The 22178-nt window shown below is 38.6% G+C and overlaps 1 protein-coding gene across 1 annotated transcript in view; it reads left to right on the forward strand.

Annotated features, from left to right (window-relative positions):
* LOC126292160 (serine/threonine-protein kinase minibrain) overlaps positions 1-19610 on the forward strand; it is a 415012-nt gene extending 395402 nt beyond the window's left edge. Inside the window, exon 9 of the mRNA XM_049985998.1 lies at positions 13771-19610. Coding sequence (XP_049841955.1) covers positions 13771-14282 — 512 coding nt within the window. The 3' untranslated portion in view covers positions 14283-19610. The remainder of the gene's footprint in view (positions 1-13770) is intronic.
* Positions 19611-22178: the final 2568 nt, after the last annotated feature.

Raw genomic sequence — 22178 nt, forward strand, 5'->3', positions numbered from 1 at the left:
TGTGAATTCGGAGAATAGCAGACTGTGTATCGACTCCTCTTCTGGAAGATGTGTCCAACTACATACTCCCTAAAAGAACTGATGGCAGCTATCCGAAGAGTCTATGAAGTCTCTAAATATTGGTCACACAGCATTTAAAATGCATTTTATTATGCAACACCTGCCTTTAGAAATCTGGTAACACTTATGGTACCAGTCTAAAATGATCTGTTTATAGTTTTGATTAAATCACATATGCTTTCTGAAGCGATCAAAAAAAAATTGCTTCTCCACTTACTAATTTCCATTATTGCTGTACTATAAGAGCTCACAGCTTGGGCTGTGGAAGTGACAGTGCCTTTATTTGTGTAACATCTTCTGATACTGTGTGGTAATAAAGAACTTAACAATATTCAGACCTTATAGTAAATGACAGTGCTCTTTTGCAGATAGCAGGTTTATTGAGTGGTACAGTACATTCCATACACATCCTAAGATTCACAATTTGCAGAAATATCAGTGTATTTGATGGTGCTGTGATTGGATGCAACATTCAATGAATCATTTAGCTAACAATAAATTCCATTTTTCAGCTTTTCATCTAATTCATTTACCGGTATGCTCCAGAATAGACTATTACCATACAGTGTTTAAGTGTAATGTAGTACTGTAATTATTGCCTGATTTATCATATTTCTTGTGACAGATTATCACCACTGTGTAACAGAGAAGTGCTACGATTTGATAGAGATGTAGAAGCTTTTTCAAACATTTTTCGGTAATTCCATGTAAGAGAAGTGGGGCCATATAACTCAAATGTAACAGAAGAGAGTGGCATGAACTACCTGGATATTGGCGATGGAAGGAGCACTGAAAACATTTAGCCAGTGATAAAATTTCCTTCTACAGGAAAGGAATATTTTCTGAAAATTCAAACAATACTGTAGAAATATTCCCAGTTACAAACTGCAATGGGTTAATAGTTTTTTAGACAAAACTCTTGATAATGTGACATCATTTATGTAGATGAGAGAACAAATAATTTTTTTTACCTTATTCATGAAAAACTGAAAGGAAAGGTGATAAACATGTGTAGAGAATCACTAAATCGTATAGAAAAAACAAAAGTTTAAGAGTTTTGTAGTATAGCAACATAATGGAATACTAAAGTAAATCATAAATAATCAGATCACCAATGATCAGCTGCAGTTATTTTTTTGTAACTTACTCCATCTGTCTGAGACTGTACTCATTTGTGTGTATTTTTGCCATAGGTCCATGTAAAAATGACCATATTTATCCTAACAACTGCACTTTTCGAAGAGAAACGCCTTAGCCTAGTGGTATTACGGTAGTGCATTGTCAAATAACCCTTAGGTATGCCTCTCTTTCTGTGCAGCATTTAAGACAGAACCAAACAATAAAAGTAGCCAACTTGCTTGCATATTTGTAATCTTCTGTTGGCAGTGATGATGACTGTAAATGTCTTGGCCGCTATGTCCTAGTACTCTTTGTTGTAGCAGACCAATGATTTGACATCCCATTGGATTGCAGTCTGTGCTCACAGGATGGCTAGCAACATTGCTAAGAAATATACCTGCAGAATTCAGGATATTGTTGGAATACTAAATGATCTCCAAATCTACTTTATAAGCTGTGTCATATGTCTTGGTGTGCATCTGGAAATATTTGGCAACCTTTTTAATTTTAATTGACAGAGGCAGTGTGTTAACTTCTCAGCCAGCAGTGCCAGATTTTTTTAAATCATAATTTGTAATATAGTAGCGTATAAAGTATATTATTTTCTGTGGTTGACAGTCACAGTAATGTTTAGTTTGTAAGAGATGCAAGTTGGTCTTTGTTGTTTGGAAATGCTTTTTAATTATTTAGAGTGGTTCAGTGTATAGAATTCAGCAACCAGATACCAGAGGTGTTGAGGCACAGTAGTTTATCGAATACATTATTGCCAGTTTGGCCTTTGTACATGTGCCATGAGACTAATATTAGCTGTTTTCACATTCACTTTTTGCAGGTATACAAAACATGTTTTGATATTTGATTTTCTATTGACAGAGGATAGTTTTGACCAAATCTGTAGTGCAAAATAACACTATACATACATTTTAAAATTTATTTGTAAGATTTATTTTCCCACAAAGCTACATGTATGAGACTGACAAAATAGTGTTCTTTCTTTGTTAACAAGTACAGTTTTCTTGCAGACTGTCTGTTGGTGTCTGGTTGATTTAAGTGCAGTATCCCTCTCCTCTGAGAGAAATCATAAATAGTTGTTATGTTCCCTACTGTTTCTTGATTTTATTAGAAAAAGACTTTTCCCTCTTTGACTTTTAGTTTGTCAACTCTTGCGTAATATGTTCCGGTGAACATCTGTAAAGTCCTTTTTGTACAACCTATTGCTGACTTTTTCATGTTCTTGCCTTCTTCTGTCACCTGTTCATGCTAGATAATTCTTGTTTTAATCATTTTAATGAACAGTTTCTCTTCACATATTATTTATGTTATAATACCCATAATCTCGCCCCTAATGTGCTCCGCACAATAATAGTGAATTCTGTGACCTCTTACTCTCAGTGTGTGCACTCCACCTCTCCCCTGTCCCCTACCCACTTGTGTTGAAAGGTACCCCCCCCCCCCCTCCCCTACCCCCTGTTACACCTTCCTTGCTACAGATTGATGTGATTGCGTCATTGTTGCTTGTCTGTTTTTTGCCGGCCAGCAGACGTAATACCAGCTCAGTATGTGACTCGATGACTAACTCTGTCTGGGAGCCCAGCAAACTGTTGAGGTGCTCCAGCCCCGCCTTAGTCTGCTCAGTAAGTGACTTTTGTCTTAACCTACCCTACCCTACCCTAGCGAACCCTACCCTGGAAACCAGCCTGCATGGTGTGTTGGCTCTCAGCTAGATCTACCCTATTCCGACTAGCACATGGGCTCTCGGTTTGTACTTATCTACCGACTGCACATGTGTGACCGCCTGTGTACCTTCACACATACACACACATTGTAGAAAAATGTAGAGCTTGTGTAAGTTGCTTCACAAGTAAATTCTTAGATTGCATAAGCTGTTTATACTGACTCTTTTGAAATGCATTTTTTTACATACTATAATTTATCATCTCAGTAAATAAAGACAGTGATAATAGTGATTTTTTTTATTCAGAAATCATAATAATGTTTAGACAGCTGAAAATGTATTAAGTAGAAGCAGTTGTGTTACATTAAATTGTGATGTCTTTGCTTGAAAGATGACATTATTGCCAAATTATTTGCTTTCTTTTAAATCACCATCAGTGATTAGTCTTTTAAAAACAAACATTCAGTCTCTGCGGAATGTCATCTGTCAAGAAATTCAAAGGCTGTAAAACCAAACTCAAGAAAACTAATTGATCTGTTGCCTAGCCAAGCATTGTAATTTAGTACATACCAGAACAAACTTACTTAATACTATGAAGTGCATCTGGTTTAGTTGATACTGTTTGCAAAGAAACATATGTTTTTGTAGGACTCATGCTTATATGTTTATTGATTGTGTGATTCACTGTGGGATTAGATCCCCTGGTTGTTTGGATACTGTAGTACTTTTATTTGTGGACTCTGTCATTTTAAAATGGCTATATAGCGGAATCTGGCCAATAATGGTTTTCATAAATGCAGTTGTACAATCTCGGATGCAAAAACATCCCAGAGAGACTGGACTGAGCAGCATTACATTGCAGTACTACGAGTCTCATAAAAGATATGAGGTTAAACTTGACATTTCTGATGAAATTACAGCTTTGCCACAAGAAATATTGTGAAGTGTAGTATAGAAATTTGAGGACAGGGTACAAGGGTTTTAGTACTTCTGTGCCCACATATTATTGAAGAATGTTTGATGCTATTCCAGTTTTGTACCAATTAGCCAAAAAATAGGGTGGTCTGCAATGATTAATTTGTGCTCCCAAAGATCTTTCACATCTGAGAAACCAGAAATCCCCACTGTATAGTTGTATTATTTTTGTGTGTCAATAAGTTAAAATGCTTGCATTTTAATTACTGACATCAGAGGAGGGGGGATCTTTTTTTTCCCTTGTGACTGCTGAAGAAACACTAATTTCTTGTGTCACTGCAAAGCGATCTGTGTCTTGATATCATTCAGATTTACGAAACCCATAAAGAGTAAGACCTCCTTCAGTTTTCATGGGAAATATGGTGAACTATGTTTCATAACCAAAATGTTGTGTTCACATGTCAATAATATGTGAGGTGTCCTGCAACCAAAACATTCCAGAGGATTCACATACTTCCAGTGAGCTTTTCCTGCAGCCCTTTTCAAAGATTAGAAGATAATAAAGTTTTGAAACCTTGCACACAGAGAATCCAGAAAATCTTAGTCCACAGTTGTAGATACCCCTGCAGAAAACATGACTATCTAAAAATGTTGGGCAAGAGTCCATGTATTTGGATCTTGTAATAAATGTTTGATCTGCATCATTTGTGGTCTATTGTAATCACTGGTACTTGATTTTGAGATATGATTTGTAAATATTCTTTGGAAGGAACTGTTCTTCCTAAAGAAAATCACTCTGCTAAAATAAAAACCTGTTTTCTTGTTTTCTTCATTCTAATTATTTTATTACCTTCTAAAAGTATAAACTGTGCCATTTTGACAACACTGTGCTTGTATGAAATATACAAATTTGAGTTCTCGCAAATAATGCAGCAAATAATTGGTGTATTTGTACTCTGTGGATAATGTATTATAAAAGGGAACAGATGTTGCAGATCAACATTTTCTTTGCTCATATGCATATTGTCTGATCCCATTAGGATTTGGAATGTAGCCGAGTTTTAATTGATTACAGCAAGTGTGGTTTGCAATTCTTATTACAGCATGACCAAAGTAACCAACTCTGAATGAGTTTTACACTGCCCAAGGATGGTGTTAGATGATGATCAGTTTGGCTTTAGGCAAGTTAAAGACAACAGACATGTTGTACCTAATGATCGGGGGGGGGGGGGGGGGGGGGGGGGGGAGCGGCGCTCTATCACCAGTTTGACAACCTATGAAAAATGTTTGACAGTGTCAGAGAATGCAAAATATTTGAAATTCTTGGAAAAATAGGTAAAACCGTAGGGAAAGATGGGTAGCATACAACCATGCGGACAGGATAAGAATAGAAACTGAGAGTGTAGTTCTCAGATTAAAAACAGTATAAGAAAGGGATGAAAATGATCGCACCAACTGTTTATTTATACATCAAAGAAGCAGTGATGTAAAACAAGAGAGACTCGTGAGTGGGACTAAAATTCGGGTTGGAAGGGTATCAGTGATATGATTCACTGATGACAGTGCTATATCATCAATGAAAGCGAGGAACAATTACAGGATCTGTTTACTATAACATAAGGTATAACAAACAGAGAATATGGATTGATAGCAAACTGAAGAAAGACGAAAGTAGTGGGGTATAGCAGAAATGAGATTACATTAAAACTGGGGGCACACAGTAGACAAAGTGAAGGAAGTATGTTTGTTATCATGGAAGCAAAATAATATGATCGATGAAGCAAGAAGGTAATAAGAAGCAGACTAGCCCTTGCAAAGAGGACACTTTTTGCTAGAAGTATAGTACTAGAATCAAACATACATATAAAGGTCATGATTTGAGGAAGACGACATGACAACATACCGTTGAAGCGCAGTGTTGTATGACAATGAATACAGACAGAAAAAATATTGGTTTATTTCATGACTAAATCCAGTGTTATTTTTTGCCAAAGTTTTTGTTATTTTTTGCCAAACTTGGTGTTATTTTTGTGAAATTACTTGCTACCTTTACCAAGTCCATTGTTATTTTTTACCGCAGTTGTTGTCAATATTTGCCAAAGTTGGTGTTATTTTAATGCTGAATTCAGTTGCTTTGCCACATTCAATGTCTTTTTCCAGATTTGTTGTTTTTGCCAAATTCAGTGCCATTTTTGATATAGGTTTCTTTATCAAATACTGTGTTGCTTTTTTGCCAAATTCCATGGTATTTTCCCCAAATTTGGTATTCTTGTTTGCCCATTTTTGGCAGTTTCAGTGCTGTTTATGTTCTCACATCAAAATTCAATTTTAAGTCTGTATAAGAAGGATAATACAGGAACATCAGTCTTTAGGAGATAAGATGTAAAAATGCAGTTTTAACTTCCAATAACTATCAGTTACAAATATTAGTAAACTGCTGTCTTCAGGTTTGTAATATTTTTATAAGACATAATTACAAATTTTGCAGTATCTCATAAGAATCGCTGTTTTCATGTTCTTTTGCTAAAAACATCTAATTTTGCCTTATTGTTTTTGCAACATTTTCGTGTTTGTAGAAATGAATTGAGGGCCTCAAGAAAACTGAAAAAGAAGAGAATCAAAGGTGTGCTAAAGAAGGGTGGTGAAAATTAGGTGGTTTGATAAGATCGGATATGGAGGGTTTTTCCACAGAACCGGCAAAGGAAGGAAAATGTTTAAATAACTTCCATGGTACTGAAGCAGCCACAGAGGACAAAAATTATGTAGGAAGACAAATAATTAGAATATATCCAACAAATAAATGAGAAAATTGGGTGCGGATGGTAATCTGAGATGAAGAGGATGGCATAGGAGAGTAAATCATGATGGGCCACATATAACCTGTCAGAATACTGCAGATAAGAGCTTAAACAGCAAGACAGTATGGAGAGATAAAAGTCCTCATGTCTTCAATGAACATTTACTCGTATGTTGATACCCCATTACATTTGAAAATGTTCATTAATTAAATCTGTTATTCTTGTTTCTTAAATCATTGTTGTCATTCTGTAATTTCACCATACTGGATTAATTGTGATAGAATGAAGGTTTGTATTATGAGACAGAAACAAGCAGTGCCCTCTCCAAAAAATGGGAAAGAAGTGTATTTGTCTGTCCAGAACTTCTGTGTTACATGCCGTATGCCAGTTTAAATATCAGCAGAAGCCTGTGAGCAGTGAACACAGTGCAAAAATACATTAGTACAGTACCAGTAGTCACTGTAATCACTCTGTATGTGTGTGAAAATTGTGCTGACTGCAGTAAGTCCTTTGCATTGCATGTGTAACATGAGAGCCAACACACTGTACATACTGGCTGTTGACTGATACTGTGTTACTCACTCCACGTAGAATAATTTGTCATCACACCTACCCCCTCCTCTTGCATTGGTGGCATTTAGCCAGCACATCTCTAGTTCTTCCCTCAGGTACCAGTAGTACCCAGAGTCCCGCACGACAGCTCCTCTGAAAGCTGTAAACACGTGATGCTACCGATACTTGCATACTGGACTTTTTGTGACTCTACTTTGTGTAGTAAAGGTTTGTTGTGCAGTTTTGGTCACAAAAGCGTTTCTGATCAGAAACTGTTGAATGTAATGTTATGAGATGAGGAGAGACTTGAATAAGTATTTCTGCTGTGACTGTCATTACAATTAAAGTAATGTGTGTATTTCCATTGTCCACGAAAGTGGCTATAGGTGCACGAGACTGAAGAAAATGAATGTGTATTTCCATCCTATACAATTGGCATTGGAATCGTGACATTTCACTAGCAAATATTGATGTAAAAACTAAGTTTCTGAATTACATTAAAGAAAAGGATATTTAGGATTTTGGAAAAAAGTCTGCACAATGTTTTCACCTTTACATATGAGGGCACTTTGAAAATTAAAGATACAATGGCTCGCAGTCCTTACATAGAACATTTATTTAGGAAACGTCAGTTACATCTTATTAACTGGCTTATATGTTATTTTTCGACATAATCATCCCCGTTATCCAAACATTTGTTAAGTCTGTGCACAAGCTCTGGTATCCCACAGTCATAGAAGGTTGCTGCCTGTTATCGGAACCAGATTTCACCTTCATCTTTGATCTCTTCATCGCCGTGGGATGATTTTCCACCAAGATGTGACTTCAGGTAACAGAAGACATGGAAGTCGGTGGGCGCAAGGTCCGGGCTGTATGGTGGATGGTCCAATACTTCCCATTTGAATTGTTTGAGTAGTGCTTTGGTTATGAGCACTGTGTGAGTCAGAGTGTTGTCATGAAGCAAGCAGACTCCACTTATCAGCATTCTCCTGCACTTGTTTTGAATTGCCCTTTGAAGACGTTTCAAAGTCTGGCAATATGCAGCAGAATTAATTGCCATTCCAGGAGGCATAAATTCCAACAGAAGAATGCCTTGTCTATCCTAAAAAACAGAAGCCATGATTTTCTTCGCTGAAATCGACGTTTTGCGTTTCTTGGCTTTTGGTGAATTCGAATGGCGCCATTGCGTTGATTGTTGTTTAGATTCAGGTGTATGGTGATAAACCCACGTCTCGTCACCTGTCACAATGTGATCAAGGAACTCATCACCTGCTTCACCATAGCGTGTAAGGAAGTCGTGTGCAAAGCCCGTCCTTTTCTTCCGTTAACAGTCTCGGAACCCAGCGCACACACAATTTCCTGTACCCTAACTTGACAGTCACAACTTCACAAAGAGTTGTCATTGACACATCTGGTATGATCTGATGCAATTCTTTTAATGTGAGACGTCTATTCGCACGAATTGCTTCCTCCGTTCTCCGAAGAAGGGCATCAGAGATCACAGATGGCCGAACTGTTCTTTGTTCGTCATTAACATCGGTCCTACCTTCAGAGAAATGATGACACCATTTCATTACATTTTGTAGATTCATAATGTTCCCATAAACAGAAACAATTTCTTTGTGAATATCCACTGGTTGCTGACCTTTTGCATGAAGATAACGTATGACAGAGCGCACTTCGCATTTGGCGGGATTCTGAATCGGCGCAGCCATTTTAAACATGACCTGCTCCAACCAGAAGCAACGTTCAACTGCCGAACGACTGCGAGGAGAAAGCTAACGGTTCAAGGTTAACACCAGTGTTGCCAACCTACTCGCCAAAACTCTTCTGTTCCTCTGGCGTACGGTGTATCTTTATTTCCAAAATACCCCTGTACATATTTGTTTTAATGGTTAAAAGTGGAAGATATGAAGGTAACAATTTACCCTGTAGTTGAGGCAGTGAGTATTTGATACACACACCAAAAAGACTGAAACTGTTTCTAAGCTTTTGGATGACATTTTCTTGAGAACTAACCAACCCACACTCAGCTCCATTGTCCCAGCTGACTCCACTGTAACGATATTGCAGCTTTAATCTAGTTGACAGTCAAGCATCTTTATATAATGAGCAATCGAAAAGTTTCCATTTGAGGTTGGGGCTGACACTAGATCGCGTGTTAGCGTGACTCCGATGTGGCTGTACGAGCACAGAGATGTAGGCGAGGGATTAGTGTGGCATTCGTATCTTTCTCACACATGAGGTAACTGCAGAAATGTGCACTGCTGCGACACTGTAACCAAATTTGTCCTAATGGGTCCAGTGTGCTGCTATTCTTTCCATGGCTGCCAAAGGACAAACACCGGTAGACACCTGTTGGAGGCTGAGTAAAGTGTAAGGGGCAGCATGTCTGTTGAAAACCTCCATTGTGGAATAGTGTGCTAAGTTACTTGATGGTCACAAATCAACACAAGATGTTCCCGTATTAAAAATGTCCTAATACAGAAGTTGATGGCTACCCATGTGACTGTCATGCCTTTGAAACCTTAAAACGTCGAAGGATGTGCAGCGGGCAGTTGCAGAGTTTTTGACGCAGCAGGATTTGGTGTTTTACCAAAGGGATATCTTCAACTTGGTGCATCAGTAGTATGATTATCTTAATGCTCTCAGGAAATTTGCCTGTTTGGCACACGGATTCTGAACTATACGGCTTTTGAATGGAAACTTTTTGATCGCCCCCTTGTGTGTTGCAACTCACTCCCAATAAATGAAAACTTTTGTTTGTAATTTTCATTGATGCTTGTGTTTCTTGGGGTTAATTTTCAACCATACGCAGTATTGCAAGAGGAAAATACTCTTTTGTGCAATATAAGGAATGTTCTGTCTTTGGAGCTACATCTGGCATTTAAAATAATATATTCAGTTATATTTCTAAAGTTCACTAAGTATTTTCACTCTAAATGAATTTTATAACTCGGACGTATAATACTCGGAAGGAAGATGTCACCATAAAGTTTAGCAACATTTGCATCATCATTTGTGTGACCGTCACCACTCAATGCCTTGTCCACACATTGAGTTGCTATCTTTACTCATTCTGTTATTTGTATTCCACCCTGACATTTCCATTTTCATATTTGTTTTAATAGCAGTTGATTGAGGAGTGTAGTCACACGCACTTTGGGAGCAAGATTACAACTGAAGACTGACGAAAGACAGAAATTGTACGAAGCAATTGTTGCACACAAAGCTGTGTTGTTAATGTAAGAAGTTGTGAGGTGGGCATGCAGCCAGAAAACTAGCACCACTGAATGAAACTGACCGTAATTATTGCTTCATCACAGTTTCTGATCAGATATCGCAATGTTGTACAGTGCTGCCCGCATCAGCTCTTGTTCTTAGAGAAAAGTGCTGGTATGGCTCACTTCGAAAGGAAGCTGCATTTTTTTATTGTACTTGGTGGTACTCACCTGTGGACGACAGTGGTAACTTTCCTCAGGTAGCTGGTAACTGTGGTGCTTTGTGACAGAAGTGCCACAACTCTGTAGTTTTAATTCTAGTCGCCTCCAGCATTTTCTTGTAGCTGGTTATATCTCCTACAGGAATGCTCACTTCTCTGCATGTATTTCCACTGTAATGAAGATCGTAGCTCCTTCCCCTAACCTTAGAAGTAAACATATATTTCCCTTTTAAAGCACCATTTGATCGAGTTGAACATTATGTTCTCTTTGCTCTCACATTCTCATGAACCGTTTAGGTTATGATTTGATTGTACATTCAGTAATGTACTTGTGTGTGTGTGTGTGTGTGTGTGTGTGTGTGTGTGTTTGTTTGTTTTTTAGTAACACAAACAGTGAGATCTCCACAGACTTTGCTTCATGTAGACTGTGTGTCTGTTTATTTTGCAGATAGTGTAGTGAGACAATAGCTTCAGAAATTTTGCAATTCTACATGTTGTGTGCTGACATCCTAATTCCTGTTCTGTGTAAATATGGTTGCATTTATCTAAATGTCCTGTAAATAATGTTTTACTTGTAATGTTTCCTGATAGACCAATGGTTTAAGAATCTGAAGTGTTTCCAGTAAACACCTTTTTTCCTCTTTAGCATTTAAGATCTGTAGCTAGTACTAATGCCAAATGTTTAGAATTAAAATTTTTGTCATAGCATTATGAGGCACCCAACTTATCATGTTATTTTGTCAGATTTTCAGTCACTCACAGTGTAGATAGTCTGTACACAATTGGAAAATTTGCATTTACCCCTTATCTATTTATAGTACTTTTAGCATGTAAAAGTAAAAAGTAATGAAATCTACTTTATTATAAGATAATCTATATTATTATAAGATAATCCTCAAATATGCACCCAACAGTGTGACTTGGATGAGATGGGTTTGATATTTCGAATAGACTACTAGTGAGAAAAATGTCAAACCATTAATTCATTATTGGAAGGTTGGAGCAGGTATTATTGTTCAGAAATTTCCAGCACAACAGCCGTATTTGACCCTTCTGAATTTCTTGCACTGGAATATCAACAACACAAGGAAAAAGATATATGGATATTCACTATAAATATGGCATGTGGGGGATGTAATAGCGCATATTACTGTTACACGCTACAAAATAACAACTGGCGGCCTGTCCATGATGCATATAGTGACAGAAGTGGTCATCATTTTTAAGAAAGATCACCTATTCAATTGTGATTGTATATAGGAAGGTTTCCTCAATATTTGGTATGCAATATTTGATTTGATGTGGTATGCGTGTTATTTAATGAATTGAATTTTACCAGCACGTAATAGGCATGTCAGTGTTAGTAACAAGAAATCATTTGCTAGTCACTTGACATAATAGAGCTTACCTTTAAATCCTAACTATTATGTCAGCATCAAACATTTCATTACGAACACTGTATCCTACACTTTTGTGACCATTTAGCTGTCATCTATTGTGTGGAGGACTGTTCTTCCGGATACAATATTTTATTAAGTATATTATGAGTATGGTCCTTGGATGAGTCCACAACTTACAAATAGTTTTAATTTGTAACAAATGATAAAACAGTGTGCCCATTTGCAAACCTTCTTCATGGTGTATTACAAGAGGTAATCATAAAGTGAAAACCTGCACACTGTTGTTGGTGTCCCTCCCCCCTCCCCCCCCCCCCCTTCCTCCACCCCATTTTTAGCAATATACAGAGGGGAGGTCAATGTGTACAAGGACTGCATAATGAACCTGGAAACAAAGAATTAATTACATAATTTTTTAAAGGGTATAATAGAACTTAGAGTACCTCTCATAAAATTATGCAGCACCAGTAACAGGAATGTTATCGTAAACTGCATTTGCTTTTCATACTGTTTGCTGTGCAGTAGGCACTGGGCTGTTTTTCAACAGGGGCATTTATTTCCATCACTGCAATCCTGTTATGTCTGAATGAACTGCTTCACTGTGATCTGAGTTGCTCCTGTCAAAAGAGGCAAAGGAGGATTTGCTCATATTTTAAATCCACTCTGCAACACCAAATTATTATAAGATTAGCTCTATTTCTGTTGCATGCAGTAAGATTGCAAACCAATTATTTCAGTATGTTCTTAAAACTAAGCCTTGATGTAAAATATACTTTTGTGCCTGGTATTTTATTCTATGCTGTTCCTCTGCTGTTGGTGAAGTTCTCAGAGGTAGTGGAGATTAATGTGTTGTCGGTCTTCCGTGTAAACTGCTTTAAAAAGTGAATCAATGTTCACACTACTTGCTCGGCTAGCCAAACTTGCAAACTGTTTATTCTTAACCATACAACAGTTCAGTTGAGTAACCATCAAATTGCTGCCAAAGTCACACTGATGTATGTTATGGAATATATATAAAAACCCATTGTACATTTTGTAATTTTAAGTTTTTTTTTATTTACCACATAAGATGGCAGTTGAACCAGTAGTGTAGAAATATTTGTAGTCCTTCAACACCATCAGTTTCCCAGGAGCAGTGCAACTCAGCTAAGTGCCAGAATTGCTGCCTCATGATGGAATGTAGTCTCCAAAACATCTCCTAAATAAATAAATAAATAAATAAAAATTGAAAAAAGCTTTAATTCTAGTGACTGGTTATGTTTTGTTTTTCTTTGTGTTTTAAACAGTCATGGACACAGCATACCAAACGTCTGTGTGTAAAGTACATTACAGAGCTTGTATGGCAGAAGAGTTTACACTATTTGCTGTATTTAGCACAAAGTCTCACAACTTGACTAATTTCTAATTGCTTAAATTGTTTTTGTATGTGAATTTCCTTGAATCATCCACACATCCTAGACGAGGAACATTAATTCCTGGAAAATTGATATTCCTCCAGATTTGAACATTGGTAGATCATTTCGGGGTTTGTAAATACAGAAAAACATGTGATTTCTTGATGTGACAGATTAATGCTCTGTCTTTGGGTGCTCAGTCAAAATGTTGTTCCATTTTTATGCACATTATCTTGACAACTGTCCAGTTGCCTTTTTCAGGTGCAGCTCGCAGCACCAGACGATGACTGGTTCAGTTGTCGAAAAATTGTACACAAAAATGGAACTGACAGCTCATTATAACATCATTAATAGAGCAAAATATGTCTTCCAACATCGCATAGGGTAGCCTGTGAATACCGGTGCAATTTTATGACAGGTGTCCGGGCGCGGTCAGATCCGGTGGCGTGTACAGGAGTGGGCGCACCGCCGGGACACCCTCACGTAGTCGCAGCGTGCCCTCCCACGCTGCAGCCGCCCCCGGCGCCCCTCCACCAGCAGCAGCAGCAACAGCAGCAAGTGCTGCCGATGGAGTGCGACGGTCCTCCGATCTCGGGACCCCCCGCGGCGTCGGCGCTGCGCCACTACCATCCCCGCCACCGTCGAGGCCCGCCGCCGCCTCCTTATGCGCCCGGCGAGCCGCTGCAAGTCGTGCAGCAGCCACAGCCACAGCAGCAGCAGGTGGCGGTGGCCTACCACCACCGGGGTGGCGGGTACGGCGCAGGCGTCGCGGCACCGGTGTCGGCGTACCACCGCGGGTTCGTCCCGGCGGCTCTGCCTCCTCCACCCGTCGCGCCCGTCCCGGGACCCGCCGCAGACGATGCGCCGGACCGGGACGACAGCCCAATGGTTGGCGTGTGCGTCCGGCAGAGCCCGGTCGCCAGCCATTAACGGCTACTGCTTCTTAGTGCTCGGCCGCCTGCCGCTGCGGCGTATATATTTTTTTTACCGTAGGAAAGAAAAACGGAACTGTAGTTTCCGGAGGACGCGTGCGCCCCGACTGTGGCGTGGGGGAAGGGGAGGGTGGACGAGTCGCTGTGGACTGTGCTCTCCGCCACTCTGTGACTGCAAAATCGCCTCCCCCTTTTATTTCCCCGACTTTTGTCCTTTAGGGAAGAAATTTGCAGCACTGTGGTGACCCCGTCTCATTTTCCTGGCCCACGTCTCGCGTCTGTCTCCCCTTCCGCATCCTCGCCCTCAAAAGTCTGCGGACGTGCTTTCCTCGGTGTCGTCCTTCCTCGGTGTCCCCCCTCCCTCCACCTCTCCTCTCCTCCTCCGACCGCTTAGCCTCGTCTCGGAAGTGGCTGACCGGCACCCCGTGGGTCGTGGGTGTCACTTCCTCGGGTTTTATTTCTCCCGCTTTGCTTCCCGTCTCGGAGGGACGGCTGTGGCTCTTCACTTTTACTCGTTCCATCCCAGATCGACACCCGCACACTGTGCACTCACGAATGGCCCGTTTCTGTGCTTGTGGTAAAAATATTGCAGGAGACTTGTAGGAGGATGTGTAGAAGAGGAAAATATTAATACAGCTTATAAAATGCCTCATTACCTTCAGTGTAGGAATAATAAGTCAGGAAAATGTCAAAGAAAGAAACTGTTACCCTTATGTACTTGACAAAGGCTTTTATAAACAAATCAAACTACACACGCTTTAATTTATTCCTCATTTTAAGTGAAGTATATTTAAACTTGCTCAGAAGCTTGAAGAATATAATAGGTGTGTTCTCTTGTGTCTGTAGCTTGTGAAACTGGGAAGTGCATTTGTGATTTTTTTTTTTAGTGCCGCTGTACAGTTTATTAACAGTTTTGTTATTTATACTTTGCTGTTGTACTGTTTATGTCCTATGCTCTACCTGCCCATTTCCCATTTTCGTCTCCAGTCTGCTTCTGGAAAACTCAGTTAAAAGCACAACAGGCAACTACATTTACGAGGTCCTCACCGACGAATTGTTGAGGTAGTCGATTTCCCAATTTAGTGCTTTTGTTAAGTAATGTACACATTTTTTGGATAATTGCCACTGTCAACAAAGCGACTGAATCTCCTTGTCTGAACAGAAATGAAATCGCATGTATGGAACATTTCTCGACAAGGAACGAACGCGTTTGGATGTGATTGAATGCTGGACTCTGTTCACTGTACCTCAAAGCTGTCGCGACATTTTTAACGTCATGTCGTCTTCCAAATCACTGTTTCCACACCCTGCAGATCCAGATCCAGGTTTCTTGTTTATGTGTACTTAAGAAAATTTACAGGCTCAGTGCTTTTGAATTTTGACATTTGTTTTTAGAGTGCCATGATATGCATTTGCATGTTGGAAATAAAGACAGATTTAGGAGTTACTTTCAGTATTACCTGTTTCACAGTACAGTTATGTTTCAATATTCCTAAGCTTTTTTGTGACTACCTATCCAATAAATGTATTTTACTCGGCCGGCGTCATACTGTTGGCAGTTGTTAAAAGGACATGTATTTCGAGTCATCTGTCTCTGTTGTTGTGTACTGTGTTCATAGTGATGAAAAGTTTGCTGAAGCACAGCAGACATGCTAAGAAAGAAAAATTGTCCAGAACAATTAATTAAGCAAGCAATTGTGGGCAACAAAATTATTAATGTGAGCAGACTGACCACTATTGTATGTGAAATAGTGAACTACTATACATCAGGAAACTGCAAGACATAAGAAATTGTGTTTCTCTAACAGATATTTTCTTGTCATCTTTGGTTACCTTTGTAATCTGTTGTAAATGAACATACAATATTGCCAATGGATACAAAGCTTTCACGTTCAAAATAGGAAAAAAGAAATCCCAACTCAGTCCTAGCTGTTTCAGTTAGAAGTGCACTGGTAGGCTGCAAACACATTTGGAATATACTGTTATGTTCTTATCCTTGTTCAAAGTAATAAAGTCAGATGTTTTCTGATATTGTCATAACAATATTTTCAATAGCTGCAAAAGATGCCTCTATACTCCTACTGGCAGGAACTAGTAAGTTTATGAAATGTTTATGCTCGGAGGAGGTCCTTTCTCTAACTCCCTCTTACCAGAGGCAGAAATTGCAAATGACCAGTGGGATTGATTCACCAGTGTAAACTATCCTTTATACATGAAATAGGATCAATTTTGACTATACCTAGTACTTGTGTAAGATTTATAAACATTGTATTCTGATCAGACCTTTATGGATCATTAGAGTAACAGTAAATTCAGTGAATAATCTGTAATATGGCTTCACATTCTCTACAAGTTTAAAATTAGAAAGCTGTTGTAATGGTACCAGTTATGCAAAGCTAAACTTCGTTCGTGCTGGATAGGTGTGTGAGGCTGTAAGGAGTACTCTCCATGAGCTAGTAAAAACCTTCAGAATGGTAGCATCTAAGTTGGTAGCTTCACACTTTTACCAGTATAGGCGAACAGAATACAAATGGCAGCATGGTGTTCCCTTCATTCCACAAAATGACCAATGATAGGCAGATTTTATGGTAGATGGTCAAGTGTGTCTTTCTTAACAATTTAGAATTTCCTATGTACAGCTGATACAGAAAATCAGAAGTGGTATATGTATGTAATTACAGGCATATCAGCTGTGAGAGCTGCTAGTGATTGTGTTTCAGAGCTGTGCAGAACATCTGCACAATTGTCTGTGCCACATTGCTAGATTAGTTTGCAATATGATCACTGTAGTATCTGAATTTTTGTTACTAAAAAGAAAAAAATGCTTTTGTAAACTATTCATCACTTTGACCATGGTACTGCCATACTGCTTTTTGGAAAACCTCCAAAAGTAACTCAGAGTTATCTGCTGTGTGTATGCAGAGGGCAAATGATAAATGAGCAGTTGTCCCTGTAGTTTGAAGAAGCACAGTTTGATAGATGTTGGCTAATTTGTTATGTAGCTTGTTGTATATGATGCTGTCAGTTTTCTTTCTAATGCTAGCCAATATTGTAATAATTATTTTCTTGTGACATTATTGTAATACATACTGCTCTGTGCACAGCAGAGAAGTAACAGTATATGAATGCTCTGCACAAGTTATAAGCCACATGATATATTGTCTTACATTTTGTGTTGAAGTGTTTGATCTCTTCCCATAGCAAATTGTTATTAAATAATATCTACTTTGTTCCGCCTCTGAAGAGGGTATAAATGCTAAAATTGAGAAGACAGGTTTTAATTTCTATTATATTTAGTTAACAGTACCACACTTTTAGTGTTTTTTAGACTTAATTTGGAGATAAACTTGACATATTGACCAGGAAATGTATATACTTCCTAGCGGTGTGCTTTACTTCCCATCATATTTTCAAACAGTATCTGGATCACCTTTAGATAAGGTATCATTACATATCTGTAGAGGAAAAAATTGTTAAATGCTCAGTTTGAACTTTTGGTGTTCCAAGGGTAGATGATACTTCCCAAAGTTCTAGGGAATATTGGCAGTAACATCTTTCTTATTAGCTCAAGTGCTGTTCCATAGTTTGAATACTTAGACACGTAAACAGTTTTAATTTATGCTTCCAAATAAGACTGAAAATGAATTTACTCTCTGTTTCTGTTACTGATCCAATGTCAAAACAATGGAGGAAAGATATATTTCAGTCCTTGCATTGTTGTAGAAGTTAAAACATCTGCAGATAGGTCAGTGAGAATGCATCATTGTATTGTAGTGGAAGCTTAATTTTTATTAGAATACTTATGAGAAACATTAGAATTTAAATAATGGAAAGAGAAGAGGTAACAACTCACTGTATAGTAGAGGCATCACTTAATGACAGGACGTAAACCAAACTGAGGACGCTCCTAGCTTTCGGTTGAATCCTCCTTCAGAGCTAACAAATACAAATACACATAGACTTACACTGCTACATTCTCACAGCTGACTGCATTCTGTTGAGTGCTGATACAATGTAGGAGTATTGAGCTGCCGTGCTAGCAAGATGTTGCCATCTGGAACTGTGTAATCGTGGAGAGTTATGTGTGTATTCTGTTAGTTTTGAAGAAGGATTCATGAAAAATGCCTGCAGTATTCTCTGTCCCTCTCGTGTGCTTGTTGATGACTCAACATACCAACTGTAAGATGCATAGCTGCCTTTACCATTTCACTATTTATATTCTGCAGAGGACTTTCCATCATCATAAATGTAACTCTCTTGTTCACACACTTAACATCACCCTAACGATGAACTCATTTCGATATTTGTTGCCAATTTTTCAAATGATATTGTGACACAGTGGATCTTTGATTCTACAAAACAGAGAGAACTGCTACATATTAATTTTATATCAGTAAATATCTTATTGTCATTACAGTTGAGATATTTAGAATGAAGGAAGCCATCTCTTACTGGTATTTGACAGTGCGAGCAATTGTATGATGTAGATCTGAGCACTGGCCCACTAAAATATTGAGCTGATGACAATTTTATCCTGCTGTCCAGTGACCAAAATGTCTACCAGCACATTTTGTGGGAGTAGCAGTCAGCTGTTAGTGGTTATCAGTTTTTGTATTGTGAAGTTTTGTAGCTTCAGATGTTTCTAGTGTGATCTCCCCTGAAAAAAACTGCTTGTGAATGTACATTGTGTGAGTTAAGCAGCTTCTTAGTAACTGTGGATGTGGGTTATCCCAAATATACTGTTGTTGAGCTTTATTGCACCATTTAAGCTCCGGTGTAGCTGTGAGTAAGGTGAGCCAGTATCGTGAGAGCCCTAATGTGCAACTGCCAGCAATCGCTAACCTCTCCGCAGGGAATGTGTGTCTGTCTTTGTGAGTACAACATTTGACTTTTGACCTCTCTGTAATCACTCTAAGCCCCCCACAAATAACTAAACTTTTCTCCCTGTACGTTTTCCTAGATTGCGTACATTCTTGTGACATATGTGTCATAGTGCTCTCTATAGTGTGAGCTGTTAAGTCTGTTATTTCCATTCTGTTTTCTCATTGCAAGTAGTATTTGTATGTATGTTGTATTGTATGTTAACCGGGGACCTAACAACGACGGAAAACTCGTTCCCCATCGCAGCCGCAGTGGTCCCCACCCTTACGACGACTACCGCAGTCCACTTCATCCCTCTGCTGCCCCACTCCGAACCCAGGGTTATTGTGCGGTTCGGCCCCCAGTGGACCCCACAGGGAACGTCTCACACCAGACGAATGTAACCCCTATGTTAGCGTGGTAGAGTAATGGTGGTGTATGCGTACGTAGAGAACTTGTTTGCACAGCAATCGCCGACATAATATAACTGAGGCAGAATAAGGGGAGCCAACACGCATTCACTGAGGCAGATGGAAAACCACCTAAAAACCGTCCGCAGACTGGCCGATTCACTGGACTTTGACACAAATCCGCCAGGCGGATTCGTGCCGGGGACCAGGCACTCCTTCCGGCCCGGAATGCAAATAGTAGATCCAAAGAAACTTTCTTGTGATCTGGAATCAAATATCAGTGATTATTCAGCTTTCAGTTTCTCTCATCAAAATATGGATTGTGAGCACTTCAACTTAAGTGGTTATTTCAAGTGCGTGTACCACTTGGCACATTCATTTGACAAATTGTGTGACATGTGCCTAAAGATTTATCACTAACTTTGCCTTTCCCGAGAACAGTGACTGAAGAATTATAAAATAATTTAAATTTTTTTAAATATGAAATAACTGGGACCCTTGTTGATTGTGCAGTAGTTCATGACATAAGACTGTAGAGAGCATTAATTTTGTAATTAAGTCTTACTGATGTGTAGTGTGTTGTCTGGCTCACTGAGAAATACTGTTTACAGTGTGTGGGCTCAGCCATTATTTGAGTTCTGAAGTTTTCCTGATGAGATTGATAGAAGATGTATGTGTTGGAGTCTGTCACAGTTGAGTGTACCAGATGCACACTCAGTAGTTTGCCCACAAGTCTGGTTGTCTCTTCTGGGGGGGGGCTCTGACTGAACACTTTCTAATAGGTAGTTTAGAATAAACCTGTTTGTTTTGTTCATTGCAAAAAAAGCAAGAAAAAATAATTTTCCCTGGTGGTATCTTGCCACTGAATCAACTGTGAAAGCACCGGGAAAACTGGAAAATTTGTCTCTTCAAATTTTTATGGTTTCTAATGTATGCTTTGATTCCTTAATGAATGAAATATTTTTGTGAAAAAATTAATTAAGTGGAAAATGAATGAAAGTAGGTAAGAGGGGCTTTGACAGCCAAAGTTTGAAATTAGAATGCTGGATTTAGCAGCGTAGCTTCCTTTCATTACTTATTAATTCTCACAGAAAGGAGCAAGAAAGTAGAAAAGTGTATGCAGTGAATAGGTGGGACTCAGTTATCTGAATGTGTGCAACTGATTTTCTCTGCAAGCATGCTTGGGAGATACTTATCATTAACATTTACTGCTAATGTAGGACAATCAATATTTATGGTGACTTCACAGGTTCACATAATTATTTTCATTGCAAGAAGCTTCAGTTTTGACATACTATTAAATGTAAATGTGAGTGAAAAAATGTAGGGGTCGCTTGTCTCTTGTTACAGACATTGCATTAAAGTTCTCCTGGTTGTTTTATTCTTGTCGTGCATACTTAGCCAGCTGGAGCAGCCCTGCAGTTGGCAACAGTGTGGGTCACATCTCAGATATGAGGGTTCAACTGTTTTCTTTAGTAATGTGCAGAATTTAAGATAAATACTTTTTAATAAATTGTATCGTCGTGATATTCTCTGTTAGTAGCTTTCCATTGGAGTCATTGCCCAGTGAGTTTCACTTTTGAAAAATGAATTAAAATTTCACATACTAGCCAGGAATTGAATTGTGCAATCTTTACCCAAATAAATAAAATACACTTATATAGTAATAATGAACTAATATAACTGGTGATCACCAGTATACTATGGTGACTCTTTATTGTTGTATAAAACCAGATAAGGGTACAGATTAAAACTGAATAATGTTGTGCCGCACATAACTGTGTCAACCTGTGGCACATTGGCCACAATATCAGTCCATTGACAACCCTGGCAAAAGAATTCAGCATTTGTCTATTCACTCTTAGCTTTAACAGCATTACAGGAGTAGGCTTAACATTTGGCCTGTTTGCAGAGTGACAAGTAAATATGATTGACAGTATTGATATTTCACGTTCGTTTGGTAACAAAATTGCACACAGATCAGATTGCACACTATTTAAATTTAATGTCTTAGGTTATGCATTATGCTGTCTACATTTAAGCAACTGCTCTGGGCTGTGATTTCAATCACGTAGATTGAAGAGAGATGCTATGTGGATAATAGAGATCTCATCTCAGGCACTTTGCTAATGTGTCACTCAAAATAGACTTCATCCTGGGAAACTGTCTGCTTCCACATTGATAATTACTTGGGGCCTGCCGCCAAACCATAATGCTTCTTCTGATATTTTGACTGGAATCCTTACAGCCATTGCTATGATGTGTCGGTGGTTAACATCCAAGTATATATTCGTATATGTTTATTCCTTGGGACATTGCCTTAGGAATAAACACATACAAATTTTCATTTGGAAATTACTGTGTTGCCCTGACAATCATTGTGATGTTTTTTACAAAATTTTAGAACAATCATTAAGTGTATTTTTATATACACTGAAGGAGAGGCATAAAAAAAGAGAGAACCATATTGTTCCTTGGAAACTTTGCTGGAGAACCCAGTGTGAATCAACTATCTGACATGCAGCTGGCTCTTAGTTCAGTCATTACCTAAATGATTGTTTATAGTGAATTACTTGGAAAGTGAAAGCTTTTGTTGTATACATATGAAATATGGTATTGTGATA

This window comes from Schistocerca gregaria, chromosome 9 (genome assembly GCF_023897955.1).
Source record: "Schistocerca gregaria isolate iqSchGreg1 chromosome 9, iqSchGreg1.2, whole genome shotgun sequence".
NCBI classification, from domain to species: domain Eukaryota; kingdom Metazoa; phylum Arthropoda; class Insecta; order Orthoptera; family Acrididae; genus Schistocerca; species Schistocerca gregaria.